General features: G+C 37.8%; 1 protein-coding gene across 2 annotated transcripts in view; it reads right to left on the bottom strand.

The window, feature by feature from the left end:
* The window catches only part of SPIRE1 (spire type actin nucleation factor 1), a 204,719-nt gene that overhangs the window by 45,817 nt on the left and 141,578 nt on the right, over positions 1-17,324 (bottom strand). For both annotated transcript variants that reach the window (XM_035013854.1, XM_035013855.1), the window contains exon 7: positions 155-241. In XM_035013854.1, coding sequence (XP_034869745.1) covers positions 155-241 — 87 coding nt within the window. The remainder of the gene's footprint in view (positions 1-154; positions 242-17,324) is intronic.

Raw genomic sequence — 17,324 nt, 5'->3', positions numbered from 1 at the left:
ACTGAAGAGTATAACTTACAGTTAGGCTTCACCATTCTGAGAATAAAAGATCGGTGTAAAAACTACCTCAAGAGCTGAGTTCCAGAGACCCCGTCCTACAGGACAGCACATTGCTATGTGACCTCCAACAAAGGGGAACACTCAGATCACATACCGGATTTAAAGGGGGTCTTGATCTGATGAAGTCCAGGATGATTTCATGAGCACTTTTTTTTAACCGAGGGGGAATATCACCGTTGACCTGAAAGGAGACAAAAAGTACAAGATCCATATGACTCTAGGATTATCATTATGTTTCTGGATACAGCTGTTACCTCAAAATTACTGAAAGTGTACTTTGGCTCTACCAAAGACGTATTTCGAATCAATAAAATGGAGAATAAATAGCTGAGTGATTCAGAGCAAAAATAACCATGTAGAATTGAAGAAAATACAAGTTCATAAAGTGAATCACTAGTTCTACCACTTGGTGAAAATATATACTAGATTCATCCTTTCCTACAAAAAGTTTCTAAAATTATGAATGTGAATGGAATAAATAATACTATGCTTATTAATTATTTTATAACTTATAAAGCCTTTTACTTCTTATTTTCATCCTTGTATAAAACTTAGGTATCAGGAAGGACTGGTGACTTGAGTCACATTCTACAAATAAAACTCAGGCTCATGTCAAGGAGAGTATCTGGGGCAGTCACACAATTAGTAAGTTCGAGAGTTTTGGTAGAGCCCTCATCTGCCTCTGACTCCTGCTCTTACGTACTCTCTTTATAGCAATGTGTTATAGAAAGAAAGTTTTTTTAAAAAGATTTTATTTATTTGATAGAGAGACACAGCGAGAGAGGGAACACAAGCAGGGGGAGTGGGAGAGGGAGAAGCAGGCTTCCCATGGAGCAGGGAGCCCTATGAGGGGCTCGATCCCAGGACCCTGGGATCGTGACCTGACCTGAAGGCAGACGCTTAACTGACTGAGCCACCCAGGTGCCCCTAAAAAGAAATTTTTAAAAGCAATTTAAGAAAACCCCAGAAACCCACAAAAAATAACAATTTAAACTCACATTCTGACCACCCCAGAAGGCACAGTCGTGACCATTTTGTCCTATTTATTTCCTAGTCTTAATATGAAAAAAATAGAACCTGCTAGGCATTTTCTGTCATGCTCCTCATGAAAGATGGATGAAAAAAGAAATGTTAACAAGTTATAAATTTTTAAAAATGACAAATACCTAATACTTCTCAAAATCCAGAAAATTAGCATACTGTTTTCATTCATGCCTGACTGAAAAATCTCCTTTCCCCTTCTACTTTGGAGACCTCTTTGATTACCCCATCATATTCTAATAACTTTATAATATCAATTTTGTTGGAGAGAAGAAAAAGATAATTTGGTTATTCCTCTTGCATCGATGGTTGATTTTTTTATTTCAGTAGGTTAGAAATGTTTCTTTATGCTTCACAACTCGTTATTGGAAATGTCACTTAAATTTTAGAATTATTGTAAAATTCGGTAAAATCTTTTTCAGGTTTTTTTTTTTAAAGATTTATTATTTGAGAGGAGAGAGTGTGAGAGCCCAAGGCGGGGGAGGGGCAGAGGGAGAAGCAGACCCCCAGCTGAGCGATCCCAGGACCCTGAGATCATGACCTGAGCTGAAGGCAGACACTTAACTGACTGAGCCACCCAGGTGCCCCTCAGGTATTTTTGTAAGACTGTAAGATTTCAGGGTGTGCACAGTTTTCTTGTCCTCACCAACCTTAAATACTACTTTAATTGCTCACAAGTCATTAATCAGTTGGTTATTCCTCACTGCAGATGTATGAGCTTTGATTTTTTGTCCATGTTGCTACTTTGTGTCTACTGACAAATAACGTTAAATATATTTTTTTAAAAAAGGACCTGAATTGCCACTCCCAAGCCCAGTCTGCTCCCCAAATGCGACCCCTCTATCTGAGTTCAGGGTGTGTGACAAGCCTGCTGTGACCTACACAGCATCCACTCTCTTCTTCCCTGGGCCACACCTCCCACCCCTGAATGAAGCCAGGATGGCCCATGGAAAGATTTAGGAGTAAAAGCTGCTTGAACTGCTAGTACTTGGTGTAAGGAGGGCATGTCTGCTAGCAGCCCACCTGGAGGCTCAACGGGACAGGACGACAGCCCCCTACCTATGGATTTGGTGTTACATAAGATTTTTTAAAAAATCCTTATTGTATGGAACAACTTAAATCAGACTTTCCTATTATTTTCAACTCTAATCCTGAGCAGGATAATACATATCTTTCTAGCCATTTTTCATATGACTTTACTTCAATGTTTATTTTCCATCACAACACCAGTGTTTAGGGAATTGGTTTAAATAAGGCCAGGGTTGTAAACTCCGTTCCCCAAACAAGCACGTAAGTTCAGTTTCCACACTAGTCAGAAACTGTGCCCTGGATCCCAATTACAAAATGTGCATCAGTGCTCATGAGGTAGATGGCAGAACGGTATGGAAGTGAGTCAGTGAAAGTCCATACCAGGATGAAAAAAAGTAACTTTGTGCTAATAATGTCATTCTGCTGCTGACTCAGTGAAATTATTTTCCTATAAATACAGAACACATACTGAAACAAGCTCTCTGAGCTGCAATGATAAATGATTCCTGGATGAACAAAATAGTAGAGCCACAAGTAAATAAGACATTTATACAACTTGATCTCATTTCTGAACCACAATTTCTTAACTTCTAAATAACAGATGTTGTTTCTACATCTGCATTTTTAAAAAGTGAGTTATTTGAAGCTATTTGTTAGAATTAGAGCATTTTACTTAAACATTTTAGAAAAAGCCAACTGAAATGTCTTACACTTCTGTAACTTAATATTCTGAATAATATCCAATATGGCTAAGCCACCAACTCCAAACATCAGCACAACTGTACCGAAAACAGAGGATTACTATGGTATGGTTATGTAGTTCAAACCTGAGGATGAAATTAAAAACATCTCAGCATAGTACTTGGGGTAAACATAGACCATGTTTGAAAGCTCTCTGTGTTTACTCTTTATAAAAATATTTGTTTTTATTTATTTATTTATTTGTTAATCACCATACATTACATCATTAGTCTTTGATGTAGTGTTCCATGATTCATTGTTTGGGTATAACACCCAGTGCTCCATGCAGTACGTGCCCTCTTTAATACCCATCACCAGGCTAACCCATCCCTGCACCCCTCTCCCCTCTAGGACCCTCAGGTTGTTTCTCAGAGTCCATACTCTCTCATGGTTCATCTCCCCCTCCGATATCCCCCCCTTCATTCTTCCCTTCCTGCTATTTCTTCTTCTTTTTTTTTTTTTTTAACATACAACGTATTATTTGTTTCAGAGGTACAGGTCTGTGATTCAACAGTCTTACACAACAGCACATACCCTCCCCAATGTCTATCATGCAGCCGCCCCATCCACCCCACCCTCTACCACTCCAGCAACCCTCAGTTTGTTTCCTGAGATTAAGAATTCCTCATATCAGTAAGGTCATATGATACATGTCTTTCTCTGATTGACTTATTTCGCGCAGCATAATACCCTCCAGTTCCATCCACGTCGTTGCAAATGGCAAGATTTCATTCCTTTCGATGGCTGCATAATATTCCATTCCATAACATTCCATATATACACCACATCTTCTTTATCCATTCATCTGTCATTGGACATCTTGGCTCTTTCCACAGTTTGGCTATTGTGGTCATGCTGCTATAAATATCGGGGTGCATGTACCCCTTTAGATCCCTACATTTGTATCTTTGGGGTAAATATCCAGTAGTGCAATTGCTGGATCGTATGGTAGCTCTATTTTCAACTTTTTGAGGAACCTCCATACTGTTTTCCAGAGTGGCTGCACCAGCTTGCATTCCCACCAACAGTGTAGGAGGGTTCCCCTTTCTCCGCATCCCCGCCAACATCTGTCGTTTCCTGACTTGTTAATTTCAGCCATTCTGACTGGTGTGAAGTGGTATCTCACTGAGGTTTTGATCTGGATTTCCCTGATGCCGAGCGATGTTGAGCACTTTCTCATGTGTCTGTTGGCCATTTGGATGTCTTCTTTGGAAAAATGTCTGTTCATGTCTTCTGCCCATTTCTTGATTGGATTCTTTGTTCTTCGGGTGTTGAGTTTGATAAGTTCTTTATAGATTTTGCATACTAGCCCTTTATCTGATATGTCATTTGCAAATACCTTCTCCCATTCTGTCGGTTGTCTTTTGGTTTTGTTGACTGTTTCTTTTGCTGTGCAGAAGTTTTTTATCTTGATGAAGTCCCAATAGTTCATTTTTGCCCTTGCTTCCCTTGCCTTTGGCCATGTGTCTAGGAAGAAGTTGCTGCAGCTGAGGTCGAAGAGGTTGCTGCCTGTGTTCTCCTTTAGGATTTTGATGGACTCCTGTCTCACATTGAGGTCTTTCAACCATTTTGAGTCTATTTTTGTGTGTGGTGTAAGGAAATGGTCCAGTTTCATTCTTCTGCATGTGGCTGTCCAATTTTCCCAACACCATTTGTTGAAGAGACTGGCTTTTTTCCATTGGACATTCTTTCCTGCTTTGTCGATGATTAGTTGACCATAGAGTTGAGGGTCCATTTCTGGGCTCTCTGTTCTGTTCCATTGATCTATGTGTCTGTTTTTGTGCCAGTACCATACTGTCTTGATGATGACAGCTTGGAATAGAGCTTGACGTCTGGAATTGTGATGCCACCAGCTTTGTTTTTTTTTTCTTCAAAATTCCTCTGGCTATTCGGGGTCTTTTCTGATTCCATACAAATTTTAGGATTATTTGCTCCATTTCTTTAAAAAAGGTGGATGGTATTTTGATGGGGATTGCATTGAATGTGTAGATTGCTCTAGGTAGCATTGACATCTTCACAATATTTGTTCTTCCAATCTATGAGCATGGAACGTTTTTCCATTTCTTTGTGTCTTCCTCAATTTCTTTCATGAGTATTTTATAGTTTTCTGAGTACAGATCCTTTACCTCTTTGGTTAGATGTAGTCCTAGGTATCTTATGATTTTGGGTGCAATTGTAAATGGGATCGACTCCTTAATTTCTCTTTCTTCTGTCTTGTTGTTGGTGTATAGGAATGCCACTGATTTCTGTGCATTGATTTTATATCCTGCCACTTTACTGAATTCCTGTATGAGTTCTAGCGGTTTGGGGATGGAGTCTTTTGGGTTTTCCACATAAAGTATCATATCATCTGCAAAGAGTGAGAGTTTGACTTCTTCTTTGCTGATTCGGATGCCTTTTATTTCTTTTTGTTGTCTGATTGCTGTGGCTAGGACTTCTAATACTATGTTGAATAGCAGTGGTGATAGTGGACATCCCTGCTGTGTTCCTGACCTTAGGGGGAAAGCTCTCAGTTCTTCCCCATTGAGGATGATATTCACTGTGTGTTTTTCATAGATGGCTTTTATGATATTGAGGTATGTACCCTCTATCCCTATACTCTGAAGAGTTTTGATCAAGAAAGGATGCTGTACTTTGTCAAATGCTTTTCTGCATCTATTGAGAGGATCATATGATTCTTGTTCTTTCTTTTATTAATGTATTGTATCACACTGATTCATTTGCGGATGTTGAACCAACCTTGCAGCCCAGGGATAAATCCCACTTGGTCGTGGTGAATAATCCTTTTAATGTACTGTTGGATCCTATTGGCTAGTATTTCGGTGAGAATTCTTGCAGGAAGGTTCATCAAGGATATTGGTCTGTAATTCTCCTTTTTGATGGGGTCTTTGTCTGGTTTGGGGATCAAGGTAATGGTGGCCTCATAAAACGAGTTTGGAGGTTTTCCTTCCATTTCTATTTTTTGGAACAGTTTCAGAAGAATAGGTATTAATTCTTCTTTAAATGTTTGGTAGAATTCCCCTGGGAAGCCATCTGGCCCTGGGCTTTTGTTTCATGGGAGATTTTTGATGACTGCTTCAATTTCCTTAGTGGTTATAGGTCTGTTCAGGTTTTCTATTTCTTCCTGGTTCAGTTTTGGTAGTTGATCCATCTCTAGGAATGCATCCATTTCTTCCAGATTATCTAATTTGCTGGCATAGAGTTGCTCATAATATGTTCTTATAACTGTTTGTATTTCTTTGGTGTTGGTTGTGATCTCTCCTCTTTCATTCATGATTTTGTTGATTTGGGTCCTTTCTCTTTTCTTTTTGATAAGTCTGGCCAGGGGTTTATCAATCTTGTTAATTCTTTCAAAGAACCAGCTCCTAGTTTCGTTGATCTGTTCTACTGTTCTTTTAGTTTCTATTTCATTGATTTCTGCTCTGATCTTTATGATTTCTCTTCTCCTGCTGGGTTTAGGCTTTATTTGCTGTTCTTTCTCCAGCTCCTTTAGGTGTAGGGTTAGGTTGTGTACTTGAGACCTTTCTTGTTTCTTGAGAAAGGCTTGTATTGCTATATACTTTCCTCTTAGGACTGCCTTTGCTGCATCCCAAAGATTTTGAATAGTTGTGTTTTCATTTTCATTGGTTTCCATGAATTTTTTTAATTCTTCTTTAATTTCCTGGTTGACCCATTCATTCTTTAGTAGGATGCTCTTCAGCCTCCATGTTTTTGAGTTCTTTCTGACTTTCCTCTTGTGATTGAGTTCTAGTTTCAAAGCATTGTGGTCTGAAAATAGGCAGGGAATGATCCCAATCTTTTGGTACTGATTGAGACCTGATTTATAACCTAGGATGTGATCGATTCTGGAGAATGTTCCATGGGCACTAGAGAAGAATGTGAATTCTGTTGCTTTGGGATGGAAGGTTCTGAATATATCTGTGAAGTCCATCTGGTCCTGTGTGTCATTTAAAGTCTTTATTTCCTTGTTGATCTTTTGCTTAGATGATCTGTCCATTTCAGTGAGGGGGGTGTTAAAGTCCCCCACTATTATTGTATTGTCGATGTGTTTCTTTGCTTTTGTTATTAATTGCCTTATATAATTGGCTGCTCCCATGTTAGGGGCATAGATATTTACAATTGTTAGATCTTCTTGTTGGATAGATCCTTTAAGTAGGGTATAGTGTCCTTCCTCATCTCTTATTATGGTCTTTGCTTTAAAATCTAATTTGTCTGATACAAGGATTGCCACCCCAGCTTCTTTTGGTGTCCATTAGCATGGTAAATGGTTTTCCACCCCCTCACTTTCAATCTGGGGGTGTCTTTGGGTCTAAAATGAGTCTCTTGCAGACAGCGTATTGATGGGTCTTGTTTTTTTTTATCCAATCTGATACCCTGTGTCTTTTGATTGGGGCATTTAGCCCGTTTACATTCAGGGTAACTATTGAAAGATATGAATTTAGTGCCATTGTATTGCCTGTCAGGTGACTTACTGTAAATTGTCTGTGTTCCTTTCTGGTCTATGTTATCTTTAGGCTCTCTCTTTGCTTAGAGGACCCCTTTCAATATTTCTTGTAGGGCTGGTTTCGTGTTTGCAAATTCCTTTAGTTTTGTTTGTCCTGGAAGCTTTTTATCTCTCCTTCTATTTTCAATGACAGCCTAGCTGGATATAGTATTCTTGGCTGCATATTTTTCTCATTTAGTGCTCTGAATATATCCTGCCAGTCCTTTCTGGCCTGCCAGGTCTCTGTGGATAGGTCTGTTGCCAACCTAATGTTTCTACCATTGTAGGTTACAGATCTCTTCTCCCAAGCTGCTTTTAGGACTTTCTCTTTGTCTCTGAGACTCGTAAGTTTTACTATTAGATGTTGGGGTGTTGACCTATTTTTATTGATTTTGAGAGGGCTTCTCTGTGCCTCCTGGATTTTGATGCCTGTTTCCTTCCCCAAATTAGGGAAATTCTCTGCTGTAATTTGCTCCAGTATACCTTCTGCCCCTCTCTTTCTTCTTCTTCTGGGATCCCAATTATTCTAATATTGTTTTGTCTTATGGCATCACTTATCTCTAGAATTCTGCCCTCATGATCCAGTAGTTGTTTATCTCTCTTTTTCTCAGCCTCTTTATTTTCCATCATTTGGTCTTCTATATCACTAATGCTCTTCTGCCTCATTTATCCTAGCAGTTAGAGCCTCCATTTTTGAATGCACCTCATTAATAGCCTTTTTGATTTTGACTTGGTTAGATTTTAGTTCTTTTATTTCTCCAGAAAGGGTTTCTCTAGTATCTTCCATGCTTTTTTCAAGCCCAGCTAATATCTTTAAAATAATCATTCTGAACTCTAGTTCTGACATCTTACTAATGTCCATATTGATTAGGTCCCTGGCAGTCGGTACTGCCTCTTGTTCTTTTTTTTTGAGGTGATTTTCTCCATCTTGTCATTTTGTCCAGAGGAGATGAGATGAATGAGAGAATAAAATGCTAACAGGGTAACAACGTCCCCAGAAAAATAGACACTAAACAAATCAGAAGAGACTCTGATTCCTTAGATCAGGGCTCCTATCCTTCTGGCCCAAAAGAATGTCCATTAGCTGCAAGCAGATGTTTTTATTCTCTGAGCCCTGGAGTAAAGGGTGTGAGAGCCTTGAAACACACTTACATCCTCATGACCCATCAGCTCTGCTGCTTTTAACCACTCACTCACTTCTGCATGTTGGACCACCACTGACCGATCACTAACTCAAGAGAAGCACTCCGGCTCCCTCGCGTGGCTCAGGAGAAAGCCAAAATATTTGTTTTTAAAGAAATTAGAAAGTGGCATTATACTGATAAGAATAAAAAAAATTTTTAACATCCAGTTTTTGAAGTTAATTAAATGAGTAGTTGAATTTCCACTCTCATTTATCAGGTACATTTACATAAAATAAGGAATTAATAAGAATTTTAGCTTTTTAGACTGAAAACTTGAAAACTTCCCCACATGAACCTGCTCACATTGGAACCTCCATCTGCCCAGCCCCTTGCTCCGTATACACTTACTTAAATGAACTGCATGGATTTAGCATGAAAAGGAAAACAACAGTGGCTACCATGAAGGAGAAACATCTATCCATTTGTCTTCATTTCCTACCCACAGCCTCCAAGTTCAAAAAATGTATTATTTATAGCTGAATAGATTAAATGGCAAGCAGATGAATCACTGATAATTATTATAAAGAACACATTTATAAAATCACCTGTCATTCTGAAGCTCACAGAACCTTCAACAAACAAAAAGCTTAAATAACTTGAGTCTTGAAAAAACTCTTTTTTCTATTTTTGTCTTAAGCAAAGCAGAACCACCAATGGTGACATAAGATTACAAGTAAAGGGGTGCCTGGATGGCTCAGTCGTTAAGTATCTGCCTTCTGCTCGGGTCATGATCCCAGGGTCCTGGGACCGAGCCCCACATCGGGCTCTCTGCCCCTCAGGGAGCCTGCTTCTCCCTCCCCCACTCCCCCTACTTGTGTTCCCTCTCTCGCTGTGTCTCTCTCTGTCAAATAAATAAATTTAAAAAAATCTTAAAAAAAAACCAAACAACTGGGCGCCTGGGTGGCTCAGTTGGTTAAGCGACTGCCTTCGGCTCAGGTCATGATCCTGGAGTCCCTGGATCGAGTCCTGCATCGGGCTCCCTGCTCGGCAGGGTGCCTGCTTCTCCCTCTGACCCTCCCCCCTCTCATGTGCTCTCTCTCTCTCATTCTCTCTGTCTCAAATAAATAAATAAAATCTTTAAAAAAAAAAAAAAACTAAAAATGTACAAAGCTGATCTATAGTTTATGGATTAATATTGGGCCCCAATCAGATTTCTTTTTTCCCTCAGCCTTATTGAGGTTGAACTGACAAAGAAAAATTATGCATATTTAAAGTGTACAGCATGATTATCTGATATGTGTATATGCATTGTGAAATGCTTACCACAACCAAGCTAATTAACACATCCATCACCTCACACAGTTACTGGTTGTTTTGTGTGTGTGTGTGTGTGGGGGGGGAACACTTAAGACGTATGCTCTTAGCATATTTCAAGTACACAATACAGTATTATTAACTATAGTCACCATGCTGAGTCCCCAGAACTTACTCATCTTATAACTGAAACCTGTGACTTTTGACCAACATTTAACCAACATCTTTCCAGTTCCCCCATCCCTGAGCCCCTGGAAACCTACTGTTCTACTCTCAGCTTCCATGAGTTTGATTTCTTAAAGTTCACCATACAAGTGAGATCATACAGTATTTGTCTTTGTGTGCCCAGCTTATTTCACCTAGCATGATGTCCTCCAGGTTCATCCATGATGTTGCAAATGGCAGGATTTTCTTCTGTTTTATGACTGAATACTATTCCACTGTAGATGCATACACGTTTTCTTTATCCATTAATCTGTTGACATTTAAGCTGTTTCCATAACTTGGCTATTGTGAATAATGCTGCAATACACATGGGAGTGCAGATATTTCTTTGAGATCCCAATTTCATTTCCTTGAGGTGATGACCTGGTCTGTGTCTAATATTTTAGCCTCTCCTCCTCTTTCCACATTTCAGTAGTTACAGTACTGAAGTGGAAAACATACTCTATATCCACTCTCCACCTCATTTGGGCTTTATTTTATAATCAGGCTATTCAGTGTTTCTCTGTGCTCTGAGCTTCTTAGAAAACTCAGTAAAAATCCTTTTTCTCCCTCTTCTTAAAATTTTATAGAAAACAGGTTGTCTCACTTTTTAAAACCAGTATCTGTATATATGTATATATACATATATATGTACATGTAACATGCCCAAAATGCTATTGAGTTGATGGCAGAACTGAGATTCTAACATAGTCACCCTATTTCCAGAGTCACTGCTCTTAATTAAGCATCATACATATTGTCTAAAACACATCTAAAGAGATGTTTGATCTTACTCATAAAGAAATGGAAATTAGATGAGATCAGACCTGTAAAACTGGTAGATAAAAGTTTGAGAGTGTAACACAGTATTAGTGAAGAATACAGAACAGGCATTCCTATACACTTACAAAGGAATAGCTTTTTTGAATTAAAAAAATATATGAATGGAATCCTATGTAGGGCTTTTTGTGGGGTTGGCTTTTATTGCTCACCATTATGTCTCAGAGATTCAGTTACATTGTGGCATGTAGGAGAAATTAATTTCTTTGCTCTTATTCCATTTATTTGCTCACAATTTATTTATTTCACTGTTGGTGGACATTAGGTCACTTCCACATTATGGTACTGCAAAAATGCTAGTTAGTATATTCTTGTGTAAGTCTTCTGGTGCACAATGTACACACCTGTCTTATTTAAAGAACTCCCTGCCTACCTCAAGGTCATAAAGACGTTCTCCTATGTTACCTTTTTGAAGTTTTATTGGTTTACAGTTGGAAGAGGTCAGTGAGAGGACATGACCACTGGCTGGACCTGGGCAATTCGAGGCTCCTTACCCCCCACACCCTGTCTTTGGAATGTACATTCCATAACTGTTCCTGTACTAAGAGCTACTACTATGGGCCACATTTTTTTTTTTTTTTTGTCTATAATGTTCTGCTGTAAACTGGACACTTAAAAAATATATTGTAAGAACTCTAGATTTTGATCTCTCCTTGCAGGGGATGGGTATTGTTGTTTATTTGCTTGGTGACTTGTGTAACTAATTCTGTTAAGTCTACTTCCCCTGCCACATGTAGATTTGAATGTCTCTGCTCAGTACTTTTTTTTTCTCATTAAAATTCTTGTTTTTATTTTTAAGCTTGGCTTCCTAGGGGTTGCCCCTGGGTCAGCAAAGTACTTAGCGATCAGCCAATGGTAGGTCAGAAGTAGTACACAGTGACGCCAGTAAGGTTCCCTTCCTTTATCACGGGAGTTAAATGTCTGCCCAGTTTTTACTTTCTGCATTCACAAGACCTCTCTATTTGGCCAGGGACAAAGAGCTCACCTCCTCAGTTTCTCCCAAGTGGGCCCAGCACGAGTACAACCTCTGAGACCCGCAGGAGTAAGTGGGATCTTACCCAACTTTGTCCTGTTTCCTAAGTTACTTTGTTCAATTTCTGAGTGGTCTTAGCCACAACTGAGGCCACAGTCTAGCCTCCTTAGCTCTCCTAATTGTCACCCTCTCTACTGCTTTTGATAATGGCTCTTTACTGTTCCAAATAAAGCCATGTTCTATCCTGGTCAGCTGGGCAGAACTTCTAAGATATGGAGCTGGCACCAAATGGGGTGGCATGGGAGCCATCTCTGCCTAAAATGCCAGACTCCCGCTGTTCTTCCTTATATTTTAACATTTCAAGTAAATGAAAGGATTCTTGCCATTAAGCACAGAAGCACTGAATCCTCAAGTGACTTTTTTCATGAGACAGCATGTCTGTAAATATCATGAAATGTTGCTACTCACAGCCGCCATAATCCAAGAACTTATTTAGCTTTTTGTCAAAAGAAACCACCATCCAAAGATGAAACTACATGGTTAAAACTTGAATCTTCCTCTACACACACACATGATAAAGAGTAGCCTGATAATGCATGCGTAACTGTGGAATTCAAACAATAAGTGTGGTATGCAGAAAGGAATATATTGTAGTATTGAAGTCTATTTCTTTTAGAGAGTAGATGTCAACTTTGGGGGTAAATTTGCTTACTGAAGTACAATGTATATATGGTAAAGTGCAGAAATCTTAATTATATGAAAACGAACATAACCTATTGAACCATCATCCAAAATCTAGAATACTAGCAGCTCTCTGGTGCCTTCTCCTAGTTGCTACCCCACCCCCACCAGTGATAAACACTATTCTGACTTTGATTACCACAGATAAGCTTTGCTAGCTTTGAACCTAGCCCAAGTCACTCATTTACATTTACCTGCTCTGAAACATCTGAGTTTGCTGTTATATCCCAGGCTGAAGCCTGGAAAAACCAGATTACATTCATAATATACTAGGAGGAGGTCAAAGAGAATCACATGCAACATTCTCAAATTCATATAAAATACTCACAACTAAGAAATTTATTTCATTAGACTTGAGAGATCTGGTCAATAGGCCCAAAAGTCATTCCTTATATTTACAGTTAAGTGCATTTTTGCTATTCAACTTTTGTCCCAAATCCTTAAGCATAAAAATTATTTTTAGTATCCATGATAATAACACAAAAACATACAGTTTAAGATATTAAATCATACTAAAAATTATTTTTGTTGCCACCCACTACAGCCTCCCCTTTAGCAATGTTTTGGAAATGGAAAACATTAAAAAAAAAGAAGGATTTATTTATTTGAGAGAGAAAGAGAGAGAGAGAAAGAGCGCATGTGCATGGTGGGGAGGGGCGGAAGGAGAGGGGAAGGGACAAGCAGACTCCATGCTGAGTATGGAGCCCAACACAGGGCTCAATCCCATGACCCTGAGATCATGACCTGAGCCACAACCAAAAGTTGGAGGCTTAACCGACTGAGCCACGCAGCTGATATTAGTTCAAATTCGACTGTTATAAAGGTAAGATATCAACTGTAATCTCCAGGGAACTACTAAGAATAAAAGCTTAAAAACTACAGAAAAAATGGGAAGAGAATCTAAATGGGATATAAGAAAAAAAAAATCACAAAAGAAGGCAGCAATGAAAAAATTAGAGGACAAATGAGATTTAAAACATATAGAAAATAAATATCAAAAGGCAGAAATCAATTCTTCCTTGTCAGTAATTGTGTTCAGTATAAAGGGAATAAACTCTCTAACTGAAGAAATTGACAGAATGGATAAAGAAAACATGATCCAACTTTGTGCTGTCTACAAGAGACTCAACTTAGATCCAAAGACATGAATAAGCTGAAAGTGAAAGTATGAAAAAAGATATTCTATGCAATCAGTAATCAAAGGTGAGCTGGGCTGGCTATATTAATATCAGACAAAATAAACTTTCAGACAAAAACTGTCACAAAAGACAAAGAAAGACATTATACACTGATAAAGGGTCAATAAATCAAGAAAATATAATAATTATAAATACAAACACACCTAAATATATGAAGCAAACATAGAAAAAATTAAAAATAGAAATAGTTCTATAATAATAGTTGGAGACTTCAATAATGGACAGAACAACTAGAGAGATCAGTAAGGAAAGAGATAACTTGAACATATAATCTAACTTAAAATAAACCAACTCACATAGAACATTCTACCCAACAGTCTTTTTCTTAAATGCAAAAAGAACATTCTCCATGTTAGACCTCAAAACAAGTCTCAACATATTTAAAAAGACTGAAATACAAAGCATCTTTTCTAATCACAAAGAAAGGAAAGAAACCACTAGCAGAAGGAAAGCTGAAAACATTCACAAATATGTGAAATTTAAAAAACAAACTCCTAATAACCAGCAGGTCAAAGAAGAAATTACGAGTAGAATAATAAAGTACTTTGAAATTAATGAAAATGAAAACACAACATACAAAAACTTATGGAATGCAGTAAGAACAGTGCTCAGAGGGAAATTCATAGAGGTAAAGATCTATATTAAGAAAGACAATCTCGGGGTGCCTGGGTGGCTTAGTCGTTAAGCGTCTGCCTTCGGCTCAGGTCATGATCCCAGGGTCCTGGGATCGAGCCCTGCATTGGGCTCCCTGCTCAGCAGGCAGCCTGCTTCTCCCTCTCCCTCTGCCACTCCCCCTGCTTGTGCTCCCTTTCTCGCTGTCTATCAAATAAATAAATAAAATCTTGAAAAAAAGAAAGAAGATCTCAAATCAATAACCTGACTCTATATCTTAAGGGTGTAAAAAGAAAAAACAAGCTAAACCCATCACTTGCACAAGGAAGGAAATGATAAAGATTAGAGAAGAAATAAAGAATAGAAAAATAGATGAAAATAACAAAGCCAAAAGTTGTTTCACTGAAAAGATCAACAAAATTGACAGACTGACCAAGAAAAAGAGAGGATTCAAAATACAAATATCGTAAGTGAAATCAAAGTAGAGACATTAATACAGGCCTTACAGAAATACAAAGCATTATAAGAGAATACTATGATCATTGTACATTAACAAATAAAATAATCTAGGTGAGAGGAACAAATGCCTAGAAAGACATAAACTATAAAACTGATTAAAAAGGAAGGAAGGAAGAAAGTGATGGAGGGAGAAAGTGAGGAAGTAGAGAGAAAGAGAAAGGAGGGGCACCTGGGTAGCTCAGTTGGTTAAGTGTCTGACTCTTGATTTAGGCTCAGTTCATAATCTCAGGATCATGAGACAGTGCCATGTGTTGTGCTTAAGATTCTCTCTCTCTCTCTCCCTTTGCCCCTCGCCCCTGCTCACACACTCTCTCTCTCAAAAAAAAAAAAAAAAAAAAAAAAAGAAGAGAGAAAGGAAATCTGAACAGACTTGTAATAGGTAAAAAAATTGAGTCAGCAATCAAAAATCTCCCAAAAAAGAAGAGCCCAAGACAAGAACACTTCACTGGTAAATTCTACTCAAACTTTTATTTTATTTTATTTATTTAAATTCAATTAGCCAACATATAGTACATCATTAGTTTTTGATGTAGTGTCCAGTGATTCATTAGTTGCATGTAACACCCAGTGCCCATCACATCACATGCCCTCCTTAATGCCCATCACCCAAAAAAGAATTAATCTCAATCCTTCCCAAATTATTCCAAAAATTAGAAAAGGAGGTAACACTTCCTAATTTATTCTATGAGGCCAACATTACCCTCATATCAAGCTAGACATGGACATTATAATACTATGGATTAAATCTGTTCTGAATATGGATGCTAAACTCCTAACTCCTAGTAAGCTGACTTTAGCAGTATATTAAAAAGGATTATACATCATGATCAAGTGGGATTTATCCCATAAATGCAAGGATGGAAATATACACCACATTAATGGTAATATACCACATTAATGGAATGAAACAAAAGAACCCACACAATTGTCTTAATTGGTGCAGAAAAAGGATTTGACAAAATTCTCACACCCTTCCATGATAAAAACACTCAACAAAGTTGGAATGTAAGGAAACTTCCTCAGCATGATAAGTCATTTGTGAAAATCCATAGCTACTCAATGATGAAAAACTGAATGCTTTCCCCCTAACATCAGAAAGAAGACATGGATGCCTGCTTTTTCCATTCAACACTGACATTTCTAGACAGGATAATTAAAAGGCACCCGATTGGAAAAAAAACAAAACAAAGGCACCCAGATTGGAAAGGAAGAAGTAAAAGTATCTCTCTTCACAGATGACATGATCATATATATAAAAAAATATCCTAAAGAATCCGTCAAGAAAACTATTAGTGCTAATAAACTCAGCAAAGTTGCAGGATATAGGAGCAACGTACACAAATCAGTTGTATGTGTACATATATGTATATATAGTATGTATATGTATGTATAATGTATATACATTAGAAATGAATGGCCCAGAAAAAAACAAAGAAAACAATCCCATTCCTAGTAACATCAAAAAGAATAAAATACTTAAGAACAAATATAACCAATGAAGTGTAAGACTTGTATACTGAAAACCATAAAACACTGCTGAAAGAAATAAAAGAAGATATAAATGAATGGAAAGACATTCAATGTTTATGGACTGGAAGACTTAATATTGTTAAGATGACAATATAACCTAAAGTGATCTAGAGATTCAATACAATCTCTATCAAATTCTTAATGGTATTTTTGCAGAAATTGAAAAACCTACTCTAAAATTCACATGGAATCTCAAGGAACCCTGAATTACCAAAACAATCTTGAAAAAGAAAAACAAAGTTGGTGGACTCACTTTTAGATTTTAAAGCTTATCACAAAGCTACAATAATTAACTATAATATATGTATTACATTATAATCACCCCACAATGTGGGATGGGCATAGGATAATCATAACAGATCAATGAAATAGAATTCAGAGTTGAGAAATAAACTCATGCATTCAACTGATTTATCACAATAGAGCCAAGACCATTAAATGGGGGTAAAAATAGTTTCTTCAGCAAATAAATAAATGATGCTGGGACAAACGGGTATCAAAATGCAAAAGAATTGGGCGCCTGGGTGGCTCAGATTTAACCGGTTAAGCTTCTGCCTTCGGCTCAGGTCATGATCCCAGGGTCCTGGGATCAAGTCCCACATCGGACTCCCTACTTAGTGGGGAGCCTGCTTCTCCCTCTACCTCTCTCTCTATCTCTTATGAATAAATAAATAAAATCTTTAAAAAAATACAAAAGAATTATGTTTGATCTTTACCTCACACCATATACAAAAATGAACTTAAAACAGATCAAAGAGCTAAATGTATAGAAGTCTTAGAAGAAAACTTAGGGGTTAATCTCTATAACCTTAGATTTGGTAATGTATTTTTAGATATGACACTGAAAGCCTGAGCAACGGGAGAGAAAGAATAGATAAATTGGACACTGGTAAAATTAAAACCTTTATGCTTCA

This window comes from Mirounga leonina, unplaced genomic scaffold, assembly GCF_011800145.1.
Source record: "Mirounga leonina isolate KUSES-001 unplaced genomic scaffold, KU_Mleo_1.0 Mir_167, whole genome shotgun sequence".
In the NCBI taxonomy this organism is placed as follows: Eukaryota; Metazoa; Chordata; class Mammalia; order Carnivora; family Phocidae; genus Mirounga; species Mirounga leonina.
Note: the sequence above shows the minus strand (reverse complement) of the source record. Positions and strands in the feature narration are given on the sequence as shown.